This window comes from Telmatherina bonti (genome assembly GCF_933228915.1).
Source record: "Telmatherina bonti genome assembly, chromosome: 8".
Lineage (NCBI taxonomy): Eukaryota > Metazoa > Chordata > Actinopteri > Atheriniformes > Telmatherinidae > Telmatherina > Telmatherina bonti.
This window is the reverse complement of record NC_136626.1, coordinates 22,940,120-22,956,028: the sequence shown is the minus strand read 5'-3', so window position 1 is coordinate 22,956,028 and position 15,909 is coordinate 22,940,120. Positions and strand designations below refer to the sequence as shown.

Here is a 15,909-nt window from a genome sequence, read left to right as displayed (position 1 = left end):
TCTCTTTAATTTAATACAAAACAGAGATTTTTCTTTTAGATAGCAAAGAAAAAGGGAGTCATTGTTGGTAAACACCTAAAGACTGGGCTCTTAAAACCACCAACCAAGTCTGTAACCTTGGAGTTTTGATAGACTCAGATCTGACTTTCAGCAGCCACATCAAAGCTGTCACTAAAACAGCTTTTTACCAACTCAGAAACATCAACAGAATTATATATTTAGTCTCCCAGGATAAACTTATCCATGCACTCATCTCCAGTAGACTGGATAACTGGAATGTTTTTTTTTTATTACTGAACTTCCTAAAAAGTGAACATTAAACATCTGCAGCTCATCCAGAGCGCTGCAGCTAGAGCTTTAACTAAGACTAAGATCTGAACTCATCACACCAGTTTTAATATCTTCATACGGGCTTCCAGTCAGTCACAGAAAAGATTTAATTCCTACTGACTGTTTAAAAATCCCAGAACAATTCAGATCTGGAACAGATCCATGATATGTTCAGAGAATCTCTTGGAGCTGTTAGATCCAAAGACTCAGGTCAACAAGTCCAGACCAGAGTCCAGACTAAACATGGAGAAGCAACACTGAGCTGTTATGCTGCAAACAAGTGGAACAAACTACCAGTGGAGATCAAACTTTCACCAAATGTAGATGCTTTTAAATCCAGGTTTAAAGATTTTTGTAATGTGTCTCTTCAAGAAATTGCATGGAAGCTCGTAATTTATCTTTCTCTTAATTATTTCAGTTTAATTCAGGATTTCATGATTGATGTTTTTTGCTGGTTCTACTACTTTTAAAGCTTTCTTTGCACCGTATGTAATGCTTTTAATGTTTTATAAATTGCTTTGTATATGAAATGTTTTTTTGTTTTTTTGTTTTTTTTGTTTTTTTTTACAAGTAAACTTGCCATTGTCTTTGCAGAGAACTAAATAATCACAAAATGCACCCTGAGTAATTTCAGGACATCTTCCTGAGAGTACCATAATTTCTCGCGCGATAAGGTCACCTGTCAGTCAGGATGTTTAATCGGTTCTTATTCACCACCTACTAAAAAAAAAAAAAAAAAAGGTGTTAAAACACAAGCTTTAAATGATCTAGAATCTGTCTACTTGTAAAAAAAGGGGAAATATATACATTTCTTAAGTCAAACATCCACATGTTTCAACATTTACTTTGCACTTGTCTCAGTGCCAGCATGTGGAGCTGAAAATCTATGTGCTGTTGTTTTTGGAATGAAGCCTGCATGCCTCCAGTGTGCAGCCCCTTGCAAATTGAAAGAGTCACTTACTTACATCATTAGCTTTTAGCAGACAAATCAATGGATCAATGAATCAATGGGAAGGTATGAATAGACTGTGCCTCAGTGGAAATGGACTCTAACACACAGACGGTGCATACTCGCACCAAATCTTTACTATTGACAAGTGAATAACCCTGTCAGTCACTCCAGCCATGGCAATACAGTGCAGCGACTAAAACGACTTTATGTCAGAGAAAATATGTTGTTGGATTCAACTGTGGCTCATGGTTAGAGATCTGGATCGCTTCTGTTCATTAGTGGAGGGCTCAGCCATTAACCTGTTATTGACTTTTCATTGATCAGGAAAAATACGAAGAACAGCTTTCATTGAACAGAACCGGTTGCAAGATGCTGGTGAGAAGATAATAAACCATGTTTGTTTGCCTCTTAAATCTTTTACAAAATGCCATTTTCAGTCTTTGTTCTCTTGAAAGATGCTGTAGAAATATACAGTATTTTTCATTCTTTAAATGCATTTAAGCATTAAATGATCAACTTATCTTGCTTAACTTATCACAGTATTTGTGAAGCCTGTCATTCATTTTGTTATATTGATGTTATAGTTTTAGCTATATGAGATAGCAGGGACCCTCAAAAACAGACTGTTACATCAGTAACGACTAATGTTACTGTAGCTGAAAAATAAAAACAAAACAATGGGAAGCAATATTCATACCTGAACACCATGCAATTGATGTAGGATTTATGATGCAGTGACATTATCTTAAATGTGTCTTAAATATATCGTCGGAGGTGTTTTTTTACATGAGCATTTTTTTTACTATATTGCTTTAAATCCAGTTCACACCCCAGCAGCCAATTATTCTAACACAAAAATAAAAGTATCTAGTCGAGGGAATGTATGAAGAAAAGGGGTTTGGACTTGAATGGTGCTTGTTAGTACAGCTAACTGCTGCTTGAGATCTCTTAATCACCACAGAAAAATGTAGATTAAAATGATAATAATGTGTTAGTGTTTAGATATTTTAGTAATAAACTTAATTACATCCATTTTACTAATCTGTAACACTGATAGTCAGCATGTTTAGTGAAAAAAGGGTTGAGGCACTTGCTAAAGATTTATTATAGGAAGAAAGCTGCGTGGCATTAACTTGCAAATAAACTCCAATCCTCCAACAATGATGTGAACTAGCCAAATCAAAAGCTGCATGATTTTTTTTTAATGGAGAAAAAAATGAGAAAAAGTTTAAGAAATCTTCACAGATGAGAAAACAGTATTAATCGATTTGGAAAATAGCTGCCTAAGTGCATGATTATCACTATTCACATAGCTGAGTTCTGGTTCTGAACTTTCTTGTTCACAAAGGTGCCACATCGTCCAGGATCGCTCTACCGATTTAGTTAAACCTGCAGATAAGTTGATCAGTGTCTGTTTGGAGGGAATAGAGACTATTAATGCTAATGGAATAGATTTAATAATCTTTGTGTATCAATACTTTAAATAGTTTCCGACAAATGCAGCAAAATACCTTAAAGGAAATACAATACTTTGCTCTTGCATTTGATTTTTTTTTTCTTTCAATATATGCGACTGACCTTTAGTTTTTGTTTGCCCGTTCTTTCCTGCCTCTTAGGTTTATAACGCTGCGTTGCCTGAAGGAGTGACGTGGGTGGCCTGCCAGGGTTCCCAACCCCACTTCAGACGTTATCCGTGCGGGGTGTGGACTCTGTTCCATGTTCTCACTGTCCAAGCCAAGAACACCGGAAGTTCAGGTACACACTTTGTAAATAAAACGGCCCATTTAGAGTTCCTGAAAAGTCAACAGTGGACTGAAGCTCAGGGCTTTGTGGAGCTTTACTGGTCCGAGGACATTTAACAAGGAGAAGAAGAATGATTACAATTCAGGATGCACAAAGATTTTTAACATTTTTGGATGATATTTAAATTTCCTCTGTATGTATTGTGATTTTTTTTTTGTTACAACTGAAATTGAGCCTAATTGGGACTGTGTGAAAAAGGATTATGCCTGATTAGAGGAATGTGAGTGGTTAATAAAACAGGCAGATGACCAGAGGCTGCACTCCCGGCAGGGATGTTAATCTCAGTTTAAACACACACACACACACACACACACACACACACACACACACACATAGGTGCACACAGAGGTTAATCCTGAGGTTTACAGACCATCATGTGACCTGCAGATGGACTGGCCAAAGGGGTGTCCATCTGGCCCCTCACAGACCACCAAGACATACACACACTTACTGGCCTGTACTTATTATAAGATAAAACGGAACTTATTTCTAACGACAGTGTAACCAGTGTTAAGGTTGTGATCACTATTCAGCCCAGACCCAACATTATATCTACAACCCCCCCCCCACCCCACACACCCCAACACACACACACACACACACACACACACACAATTACACACACGCTCCTGTGCACACTCCCACCTGCTGTACGGTTCATTGAAAAAGCCTGCTAAGCTGAGAACAAAAGCAAACGGCTAAAGGAAAATATGTTTGTGGACTGTTTATGTCCTGAGACAACAGCCTGGCCACCATTCACACAGAGCGTTAACCACATTTAATCTCCAGATTGGGTTATCCCATTCTCACAGATTATTCATCTCAATATGGGGTTAACCCAGCTTCCTGTTACTTTGGGCCACTGAATCATGGGAAGACAGAAGGATGTGGACACACTTAGCAATTATAAACTTTCAAGCACCAGTTGATGTTTAGGTGACAGTTTAGACAATGACTGATTTTCATATCCTGGAATAAACTCTTTTTTTTCTTTTTTATGTACTTTGGAATGAAAACTAACTACATTATCTAACATATTTAGTTGAAATATGTAAGTATGTGACGGCCGGTCATCAATGATACCAACAGCAAAATCAAAACAAAATGCAAAGCTTGTTCTGTTTGTTACTGCAGCAGAAAGAATTAATTATACTGAAAAAGTTACTCCTCTAACTGAGCTCATTTGGTTTTCCAGATCCTCTGGAGGTTCTTAGGGCGATGAGAAACTACATCCACAACTTCTTTGGCTGCAGACCTTGTGCTGAACACTTTGAGAACATGGCAAAGGAAGGACTGGTGGAGGTATATTCCATGTCATCTGCAGTCCTGTGGTTGTGGTCCAGGCACAATCGTGTCAACAACAGAATTGCAGGTAGGAGACGTGAACTACTTGTGCTTTGATCAACCCTTTGCTGGTGTTTAATCAGCCCTAACTCAAGACCACTGCAAACCCACCAGCATTTTGACAGGATCAAGATGATTTCATGTTAACTGAAGTCAGGTTTATTAATATAGCACATTTCATACAAGCACAAACTCAACAGCATAACACAGCATTACATAAGCAATAAAAATACGATTTAAAATATAAAATCAAAAACAAAAGACAAAAAGGACAATGATACAAATTATAACCATTAAAAACTAAAACCTTGCAGTTAAAAATTAAAAGCTTGTGAGAATAGAAATGTTGGGTCTGCATTTAAAAGAAGATACTTTTACTCTCTCAGTGAGAGAATTACAAAGAATTGGACCAGAGTCACTGAAGGCACCATTTTGGGACGATAGATTAGACCTTTACTTGATCATTTCATAGATCTGTTTGGTTTGTTTTCAGTGAGCATGTCAGGGATGTAAAAGGGAGCGGGACCATCCAAAGCATTAAAAATAATGATTCTTTGCTTCTTTGCTTCACTGGAAGCCAGTGAAAAATTAGCAAAAATTGAAGTAATGTATTCACAACATTTGGTTTGAGTCTAAACTCTGGCTTCAGCATTTTGAATAAGTTAGAATTGATAAAATGTTTGTTTAGGTAATCCTGGGTAAAGGGCATTGCAATAGTCTAACAGACCTAAAATAAAAGCACAAACTCACTCTTCAGAATCTCGTAAGAATAAAATGGGTGACTGACTTGAAAGCTCTTAGAGAGCTAAAAAGTGCGTTTCTGAAAGTTCAGATCTGCATCCATAATCACACTACAGTAAGTTTCTTACATGTTTACTGGGTTTCACAGGAAAATCTGAAAGTAAGGAAATAGATCTGGGGCCTCAGAGTCTTCAAACTAAAATTTCTGTTTGGTCTGCATTCAGTTGTAAAATGTTTTCGATCATCCAGTGTCTAGCATTAATACACTGAATTAGATCGTTTACTGGACTCACATGGTCAGCAGAAACAAATCTGTATATGTATGTATGTCATCAGCATGGGAATGAAATGAAATATTATCCTTGCAGATTATGCAACCAAGAGGGAGCATATACAGATCGAACAAGAAAGGGCCCAGAATACCATATGAAATACTAACTTTGTTGGATTTAAAATCACCATCAGAAACAGAGTAGGATCTACCGGTTAGGTAGGAAGAGGCCAACTCACAGCAGTGCTTTAAGGTCCGTACAAGGAGTCACAGTAACACGGTTACAGTGGGGAAAAGTCCAGACAGCAGTAAAGTACTAACAAATTGAAGCTCATCTTCTACAGTCAAAAACACTTAAAAAAAAAAAAAAAAAAACAACTTAGTAGACACAACATCAGGAGCACAAGTTGTACCATTCTTTGGAGTTCATGTATAACAATAAAGTTGGAGAGAGTGACGTCACTATGGCACTGTGAAGATATAGAGTAGTGAGTTTCCAGCACAGGAAGCCACAATATTGTTTATAACGTGGGCAACTTTGAGATCAATGTAAGAGGCTAATTTATCTATCTTATCCATCTATAATGTATCACACACCTGAAGTCACCATTTCGTTAGTGCTAATCCATTTATTCATCTTTTACTTCCCTCTTTTTACATCACTCTCCTCCATGTCTACCTATCCACACAAATGGGATCAGAAGTATTACTCTCCTCAGTTTTGGGGTCTGCTCCAGCTTCCTCTGGTGGTCACTTAGTCCTAATACGACTAACAGAGGATGAAGGGAAGAAGAATGGATCCTCTGATCAGACACCAGCTGTCACCTCGTCTTTGTCCTCAAGTATCATCTGCCTTAGACTCACCCATTTTCTCCCGACCCCCCTCTGCTGTCTTCTCTTCACACCCTTACTTTGATTCTTTCACATCCCACCGGGCTTCCATTGTTCTTTGAACTGTGGCTTTATCTTATCTGTCGCACTTGTTCCTTTAAAATCTGCACAGGAATGTGATATTTTACATCTTAATACTGATTGATTAATTAATTAATTAATTAATTAATTAATTTATTTATTTATTTATTTGTTTGTTTATTTTTTTTATAATTATCATCCAGTTATCAGGTTTTGTTCACCCTTACACAGAAACCTTATCTTCAAATTAGATTTGAATCAAGCCTGAGCTTTTTTGCCTTTACAGGCTCGAAATGAAAATTAGGCATTTTTCATCCTCTGTCACCACTTAACCCTTCTGGACAGCATCTCTCCTTCCTCTGTTGTGTTCATATGATCTTTATTAGGCACAGCCTTGTCATTAACATCCTACTTTGGTAAATCACTATCTTTTGTTTGTGTTTTGTTGGCCACCCCCTCTCCTATCTCAGGGACAGCTTGTGTCCTGAACAGCAGGGGCCGGAAGGACACCCGTCCCTGCGTGTGTCGGCTCCCCTGACATTTAAACACCATCCAGCCACCCCCCTTCATCCATCCGTCTTCCCGATTTTCCTGTGACGATCTTGTCTCTCTTTCCACTAACCATCCCCTGGGACTCGTATCCTCTGCTTGACAAGTAATAGTGCCGCATCCTCGTTGGATCGCTCCCCGAGGAGCCGGCCCTCTTTGCCTGCACGCACATGTGTGCACACACAATTCTCAGGTATTGTATGGCAGCAGGTGGCAAACACCCTGGTGCAAGCTACACTTGCCTCCCCCTCTTGTCTGCCCCCTCCCAGCCATCACACATGCACTCATCCTCTCTGGCTTTCTAGCATGGGTCAAGTTGTGGCGTGTGGCAAGGGCAGTCCGCAGGGAATAGGTTGGATGAATCAGAGGGTTTGACTACATTTGTTGCATCTTCCCTGAGGAAAGCACACTCCATCCACTCAATCCCTCCTCTCCCCTTTGCCTAAAGTGAAGCTCTTTAGCAGTCATCCCCGCCCCTCCTTTCAGAACCAACCATGCATGAAAGAGCAGCTATTTGTAAAGCAGCCGGACAATTAATTTAGCTGGCAACAAAGAGGCCCCAGGGCCCCCCGGCCTCCTTGCACTGGCTGAATTAAGACTGGTGGCAGCTCAGTCCTGTTGCTGCTTGTCAACAGCTGAGACTGATTCACATTTCTACAGACAGGCTAGTATTGCTGCAGCAAACCCACCTGCCTTCACAAACAGATGCTTAGTGTGCTGCATTTACCACATGCTGTTTTCAATACAGAACATAGTTCCAGTTATTTGGCAAAGATCATTTGGATTGTGTCACCTGTACTCCTAACATGAAGCTAACTAAAAATCCTTGAATTATTATATAATTTTGCATTGATTTCCTGACAGAAAAAATAAAAAATGAATAATTTTTTACATATCTACGCGAGAAAATATATGGAGATTTTGGTTCAGACATACCCCACTGTATCACACCACACAGGCACTTTGCAGTTTCAGAGTCTCTGCATGGTATCAATTCTCCAAACATTGAATACTCTTTAGTGGAGCCTTGAAACATAGACATAGAGGACAACATACAAAAAGAACGGTGTGAAAATGTGATTGTTTTGTTTACAGCAACTTGAGATTGTCAAATGAGGATCCCTTTATATCTGCTGTGACGACTCTGAGGCCAGCAGATGTGTAGTATGGAGCAGCAACTGCTTTCAGCTGTTAATCACACTCACGTGCCATTAATGCTGCCGAGCACCACCGCTATGAGGGGTTAACTAAGATTTTAAATAAACCTTTTTTATTAGGTGTAAACACTGCAGCGTCTTGTGTTTCAGAGCTGCTATACATGCTAAGAAAATCTGGGATTCTTTTTTGTATTCCAATTGAGGGTTGCAGGTAAATGGGAGCCTATCCTAGCAATCATTGGGTGAGAGGCAGGGTACACCGTGGCCAGGTCGCCAGTCCATCACAGAGATAATAATCTCAAATTTGGATATAAAAATGGAATAATAAAAAAACTGAGAATCAGACATGTGTTGTTGATCTTAGACAAGGAAATTGCAGTGTTAAAGCAGCATTATAGAAAAGGAGACTAAATTTAAACTGTATGATGCAAAAATATGAAATACAGAACACACATAACAAAGAAAGGCATTGTTGATTAAGCGCGGAACATAAACACTGCATTTTAGAGGTCATAAAAAACCCAGTTTGCCTGGGACTTGCAAGGTAAGTGAGCAGCAACGAGTCAAAAATGATCATCTGAATATCTAAAGACAATGTAAATGTCAGGCTGATTGAGAATCTGAGAATGCTGAGCCAGGTCTTGCTTTGGGACCTAGTGGTCTTTTAAATGTGCACCTGCAGGCTGAATTTAGTCGGTCTGTGCTACCCTTTTAGAACAGAATACCACATCTATTTTTTATACATTTCAGTTTTGTGCAATAAAAAAAACTCTAAAAGATCTCTAAAAGTACGGAGTACATTATGGTCATCTAGGCCTTTATGTCCATGATGCAGTACTGTACTTTGACTTTATTTGCACTGATGCTGTCATACAGTTAATCACCCAGACTTCTTAGTTTATCAACTGCATTTCCAAGCAGTTTATGCATATTTGTTCCTCACTTACTAATTTCCTGATGCGGAAGGTTTGTCAGTGCACATGTATGAAAATGTTTGCCTTGTGGGGAGGGCATGTTAGTGACAGACCTCTGTGGGAATCTCAGTGTGGCTGGTATGGCTACAGTCACCCTTGCAGCAACCATGGCTTGCTTATTAGAATAAGGGATGACTTGTGAGGCATGATGTGTGTTTTTGTGCGCACACCTGCTAAAAAGTCCCCCCACACATATACTGTCAGACAGACGCACATCCAGGACACAGTAAAAGTGATATATCTTTTATGTAAAGTACTGTATGCAGAGTACATACACACATGCATACGACTGAGATTAATCTTGAGCAGTGGGTAGTGGGGGGGTGGGGGGGGGGGGGGGGGGGGGGTATGGGTAGGGAATGTAAATTGACAGTGCTGTAAAGTGACAGACCTGCTGTTACTCTTTTTTGTTTTTCTTTTCTTTCTCTCTTGCTTTTTCTGTCTCTGTCTCTCTCTCCCTCACACACACACACACACACACACACACACACACACACACACACAAATGTCCTGTTGGTGACAACAAGCAATTTATTACTGGATGTTTGTGTGTGTCCTTGTGGACATTTGTGCACTGTGTCCATCTAAGCTTATGTGCGATACTTTTTCTGTGTGCACATTTTCCTCTGTCAGTCTGTTTGCATGGACCCAAACATGGTGAGTGATGAAGGGTGTCGGTGGGTCGCAGCTACATAAAAGAAAACATATTAAAGGAGAAAGTTTTTAATTCATTAGAAGGACAGCTCCTGTCTGAGGCCTCTGTTGTTCTCATGTTCAATTTGGAGATTGGGGTTTGCTTTCAAAGCGCTGCTAGGGGCCAAGACAGGTGGTTCAGAGCGTGGAGGTCTGCTGCCTGAAAACAGGGGATGTGTGTGTATGTCTGAGTAGAGAAGCTGTCCACTTTGGACGCATCTATTATCTCACCATCCCTCCCACTGGGATACCCCAGAAGCCCATTGATCATTGTTAGATCCTGTCATATGGACACACACACACACACAGGCACACACAAAATATAAATCCATAGATTACATGCACACAAACAGACAGATGATTTACATATACACACTTAAACACATACATACACATATGCATATAGGCACTTACCTTTTATGAGCACTGTGACAAGATCAAATGGGTTCAGCACAGATTGCATCCCGTCCTTAAAGCACTTATATCCTCCACTCACAAGGAGAATAAAGAAAAACAACAATGGGTGAAGCTGCTGACTAGAAGCTTCAGATATGTTTGACCTTTTTATGTCATCTACTTAAGTCACTGTGGTACTTTCGTTTGTTAGAGTAAAAAACATTAAAGGTTATAGAAGTGAAAGAAGTTGTTCTGTTAAGAAACATTGCACTCATAAAATGGTAGCAGTTACCTTGTTTGGCAGAATAATCTCTGTGTCCGGCAAAAAAGGGAAATATTGCATGAAATTTGCATCTTAATATTTAACACAAAACTCCTTGTAAATGCAACTAGACATATTAGTACTCGTCAGAATCATGGTAACCACCTAACAGCAAGTATGATTGTAGAATATCAGAAATAAATGTCAAATAAGCTGTTTTGTATTAATATACATTTTAGATGGTCTAGAATTATTTAAGAAAAAATTATTTTCATGTTGAATGCAAGAATAATTTTTAGTACGGAGATGAACTTAAATGAATTTCTCAAAATTACTTTTTTTTAGGAATTAAGCATAACATTTGCTTACTAGCAGGTGTTTCCTTGACTTTAATGAGCTCCTGTATGATGGTTTACTGCATTAAAAACAGTTCTTGTAACAGCTTAATAGATCCCAGAAGAATTGAAAGGCCTCAGTTTAAAGCGAAATGTGTTACTTAATATAAATGGTTAAGTAGAACTCAAAGCATGAATTCAAAAGCACATTAGAAAGAAAAGATTGATGGTTTTAATCTGGTAACAAGTTCTTTCTAAAGATTTCAAACAAGCACGGTGAAAAGACAGAAGAAACGAAAAGTAAACAAATGAAAGAATATTTTAGATCCTACAAGAACATGAGGAGGCTGTTTTTAAAATTATACCAAAAAATACAGTGAGGAGTCAAGTCACTGCCTGTTGTGGGTTTTGTTTTATTCTGGGGGTTTTTTTCAGCTTAGTTATTTTTATTTTACTGTAACATGTTTCATTTTTTCATTCAGATTTTACAGACTTTGCTTATGTGCATGTATTTTAGAAAAGCTCTAAATGGTAAGTGGGTAACATTTCTTTATAAAGCACCTTTCATGGATAAAACCGTAAAATGTTTTACATTGAACATCCTTAAACATGAAACCAATTAAGATCAGTTTCCAGTAACTATTACCTGTGCGGTCACATTCAAGTAATGCCAGAAAATTGTTGGCACTATATGGTGTATCTATATCACATGTTATTGAAATGCAATTTTTAGGCATTTAAAAAAAATCTTATCCCCCCCAAACAGTTTCCGTGGTTAAAAAATGTGGTTTCTGTGGTCTATTTTTTTATTTTTTTTATTTAATATTTTTCAGCAAAATAGCTACAACATAATTATCGTGCAGTAAAAATACAATATTTCCAAACTGCCCACCTGCCCCTTTAATGGTCACATTTCTGCCCTACTTTCTCCTCTGTTCTCACGCAGTTGATTTTCTTACATTATGGAAACACTCTAGAGTTATTTTTTGTCTCTTCCAGGTGCACTGAGTGAAGACCCCCTCTTCCCAAAGATCCAATGGCCCCCACCAGAAATGTGCTCAGCCTGCCACACAGTAAAGGATTACGGGGAGCACAAATGGAACAAGGACCAAGTTCTGCCCTTCCTCCTGTCCTACTTTAACGCCAGCAGCATCCTCACAGGTTCAGCTGAATAGACTTTTTTATTCACATTAAAGTCCATTTTTTGGCAGTTTGTTTGACACAACAAGAATATAGTTATTGCCAAGTTTGTTGCAGATTGTGTTGTACATATAGATAGATATATATTTTATTTTGAGTTGCAAAAGGTCTCCAGATAGAATTATATTTAATCGATATGTTTTAAGGTAACTGTAAAAGTGAAGTGTCTCTTCTTTTTTTCTCGTCAGACTACCTTCAGGAGGAAAGCAAGGTTCTAGAAAAACAGGAGGAAAAACGTGCCCGCCGGCTGGAAGCTTTATATGCTGAGAAACATGAAGGAAGGATAGTCAGGGACGTCTCGAATTCTATAATGGTTCCTCCACCATCACCATCCCCTGTGCAAGAAGAAGAAGAAGAAGAAGAAGAGGAAGAGGAAGATGAACCACAAGATGAAGCAGCAGCATATGAAGAAGATGGTGGGGAGGGTGGCCCGGCAGCAGCCATTGAGATAGAAGGCAAGTCCTCTGAACCAACACCCTGGACCAAACCTGAAATGGAAGTGGGTCATGAACGGCGGCAATTTCACAGGAAACCAAGTATTGTGGGAATGAGGATGCGAGAGCAGCAAGAGGACATCGTGGATCTTGATTCATTTGTTAACCAGCACTTCAAAGCCAAGGCTCTGCAGCTGGCTGCTTCCAGCCGGGTTAAACAGCGCACACTGCAGAGGGAGGTGGAGCAGGAGCCCAGGCCTGCATTTGGCCTCGGCATGGAGCTGGACGCAGGGTTTGGCATGGTGGGCCTCCAACCGTTGGATACAGATCTTGATCTTGATATTGGCAGGCAGAAAAAGCATCTGCTGAAGCGAGACCTTGCAGGCCACTACTATGGGAGGGATGCTGAGCTAGGTCACAAGGGACGCTGGATGTCCATGCTGAATATTGGCTTCTCAAAACTGGACATCAGTCTGTGTGTCATTCTTTACTTCCTGTCCTCCATGTGTCTTTTAGGAATGTACCTATTCTTCAAAAACCGCCTGAGGAGACGGCGGGCTAAAATTTCTTTGCCCTGAACTAAAAAAAAATCAAATTTTACTGCAAATTTTCACTGTGTTCATATCAGCTACGTCTGGGGGCTTCAGAAGGAAGCGTTGTTATGGAAGGAAAAGTGGGTGAAAGGCTGACATGAACATTATTGGTGGTATTGTGTCCAAGTGAAGAGGAATAAAAGGGAAATAATGAGGGTATTTTTGTTTAGCTTTTTATTTGATTTTAATCTTATCGTTCATCTGCCCTTCATAGCTTTTCAAGCATCATTTTAACTGTGAAAAATCTGTGCACATAGATGTAAAAATCTCCATCTCTTTAGGTTTTGTTCTACAATTAATGATAACTAGCTGTACTTTCTGTTTCACCACTGATGAAGGATGAAGTCAAACCCACTATAAGCTGAAAGTATGTTTAATATATTTGAAGTGAATGCAACAGTTTAGTCTTGTGTCTTTTGCTGATATCTTCAGCACAAATTCTTGTTTCATAGTAGAATGAGGACTTTATAATGGTATAGCTCTCATCAATATGTAAACAGACATTTTAATTTCAGTCAGGATTTTTCTGTATTTCTAAAACTTGAACCCAAAAGGTGATTCAAAGCAGTTCTGTTGTGTCTATAATAACAAACAAACTACATTCCCCTAAGCTGCTGTTTCAGACATTGTCTTAACAAATTGTCATGGAAACAACTGATGATTATAAAGTATTGTTTACTACTGAAGCAGGACCAGCAAAAAAAAAAAACCATCTGGTGCTGAAAAGTAGTCTTTATCTAATTTCTCTGAATATTGCATCATCCTGCTGAGGCCCCATAACACTTAACTCTAGTTGACTGGAGTGACAAACATGTTCACACTGGATACGGTTTTTGGATAAACAAGACTTGTTTTAGTGGCGTGAGCATGATGAAACACTTCTGCAGGCCATATCAAAACATGTTCTGTTTGCCTGCATCTGAATCAATAAAATTATTTTTGATAAGTGTTTTTTTTTTTTTGTCTTTTTAATATTCCAGGCAGTTTGAGGAAAGTTTTTGGTGTTCGTCTGTTTATTTTAATCATAAAACAGATTGATTTGAAAAAGGTTTTAAAGTTTACCATAAGAAGTTTTATGTTTAGGGTTTGTTTTTCCCCTCCTGTGTATATTTGGGAAAAACATCCTTTTTGTTTTTGTAAAGACTGAAAATATGTGGCAAGTAGAAGCTGGGTGTTACATGTAGAAATGGGGGTTTAAATCATCCAAGGTTGAAGGAAAAAGCCTGTTGCCATCTGCTGTGCAGCGCAAGCTAAATCCTAACAATTTCATTGGGATTATAGCAAGTGAGTAATCCAGCTTTCCTTTAGGACTAGAGAGGAGAGATTACCCTTGAGGATTAGCTCCCTGCAGATAATAAACTTTATTAAAACGCAATCGGCTTTCATGGGGCTTCTTCCATCCTCGCATACACTTGGTACTGGGCTCTTCCAAGGGGACCCACAGGACAAGTAAGAATGGATCAGATGAGGTTGATGAAAGAGTGAGCAGTGTGTGTGAGGGATAAATGAATGGATGAAAGGTTAGACGATGTGGGTTTGATGTTGAGATTACAACAAGCTCATCTGAAGAACAAGTGATGCTTGATCTTGAGCTTTTTTCTCTCTGAAAAATTGGCTTGAATTCCCTTGACTCATGGCCTTTACCTCCAGCTTCTTACCTGTGTCACACACAGACACACACACAGACACACTGATTTCATCCAATTCTCCACACCACCTCTCTATGCAAGCAACTTGCCCAGCACCTCTGGTCTAACAGGTTTTGATTGGGAAAATAGTCAAATGTATAAACACAATAGTTAATATTATATAAAGTGAATGAGCATCAAGTTTAGACAGCTGTAGTTGTGTGATTTAAACACTCAGGTGTGATCCTCAGTTTATAAATTATGATGATACTTGAAGGTATCTGAGAAAAGTGCAATTTCATTCAGTTGTTCATTCATTCATTCATTTTCTGAACCCGCTTAATCCAAGTAAGGGTCGCGGGGGAGCTGGATCCTATCCCAGCAGCCTTTGGGGAAGAGGCAGGGTACACCCTGGACAGGTCGCCAGTTTATCGCAGGGCAAAAGTGCAATTTGTGCCGGAAAAAAATGTTAGGGTTTCCCAGGCAGTAAATTTAAAATAGTTCTTTCTAAAATGATGCACATCCTGTGACTGGAACACATACAGATCTTCTAATATATCTACATGTTTACCTGCTTTTGTTACAGGATTGGAGACGGCGATGCTTTGCACGACAAAGCCTTTTATCAGATGTGTTGAGCCTGAGTGAGCTGCAAGTGTTGTGATGGTTCAGACTAATGATGGTTAATGAGAAAGTTGGCAGCAGTGTAGTATCTGCCTGCGGCTCTGCCAAGGTCGAGGTGAGCGGTTCACACTGAGGACAGATGCTTGAAATTGAAATCAAGACAGACAGAGCTGTTGGTGCTCTTTAAGTGGCTTGTTTCTGTTAAAAAAAAAAAAAAAAAAAAAAAATTTCATCAAGCTTACATGCACAAATAATAATCTAAGATCAGGTGAAGTGTTCAAAAAGTAGTTGAGATTTTGAACAAATAATGGGTAAATCAACACAGGTCATATGTTGGGCCATGGCCCTGCCCTCATTATTTGTATAGGTGCATAAATATGCATGGAGTGTCCATTAAAGCCACGACCGACAATAAAAAAAATAAAAAAGCATTCATATGATTGCCAAAAAGGCCTTGTGACAAGTGTCTATTTGTCCAGTTGCACATCTCATAAAAGAGATGTTTCTTTATTTTGATGTGAGGTTGCTACATTCAGGGAAAAGTGCAGGGTGTTACTGCGGCCTGTCCGATATAATTAAGACTAAATTAGACAAGTTCTATGTTTGTTTTTACACCTTTTCATAAACACAGCCTTTTAGAGCTAACCAAGTCAAACATATTTTATGTCAGTGGTTCTGGTCTTATGTTCTGACAACCTTCAGAAACAGAAT

General features: G+C 39.0%; 1 protein-coding gene across 1 annotated transcript in view; it reads left to right on the top strand.

Annotated features, from left to right (window-relative positions):
• The window catches only part of qsox1 (quiescin Q6 sulfhydryl oxidase 1), a gene marked incomplete at its 5' end in the record, with an annotated part of 29,862 nt that extends 16,146 nt beyond the window's left edge, over positions 1-13,716 (top strand). The window contains 4 exons of the mRNA XM_079244919.1: positions 2,899-3,037; positions 4,281-4,457; positions 11,719-11,880; positions 12,108-13,716. Of these exons, the coding sequence (XP_079101045.1) occupies positions 2,899-3,037; positions 4,281-4,457; positions 11,719-11,880; positions 12,108-12,931 (1,302 nt within the window). The 3' untranslated portion in view covers positions 12,932-13,716. The remainder of the gene's footprint in view (positions 1-2,898; positions 3,038-4,280; positions 4,458-11,718; positions 11,881-12,107) is intronic.
• Between the last annotated feature and the right edge of the window lie 2,193 nt (positions 13,717-15,909).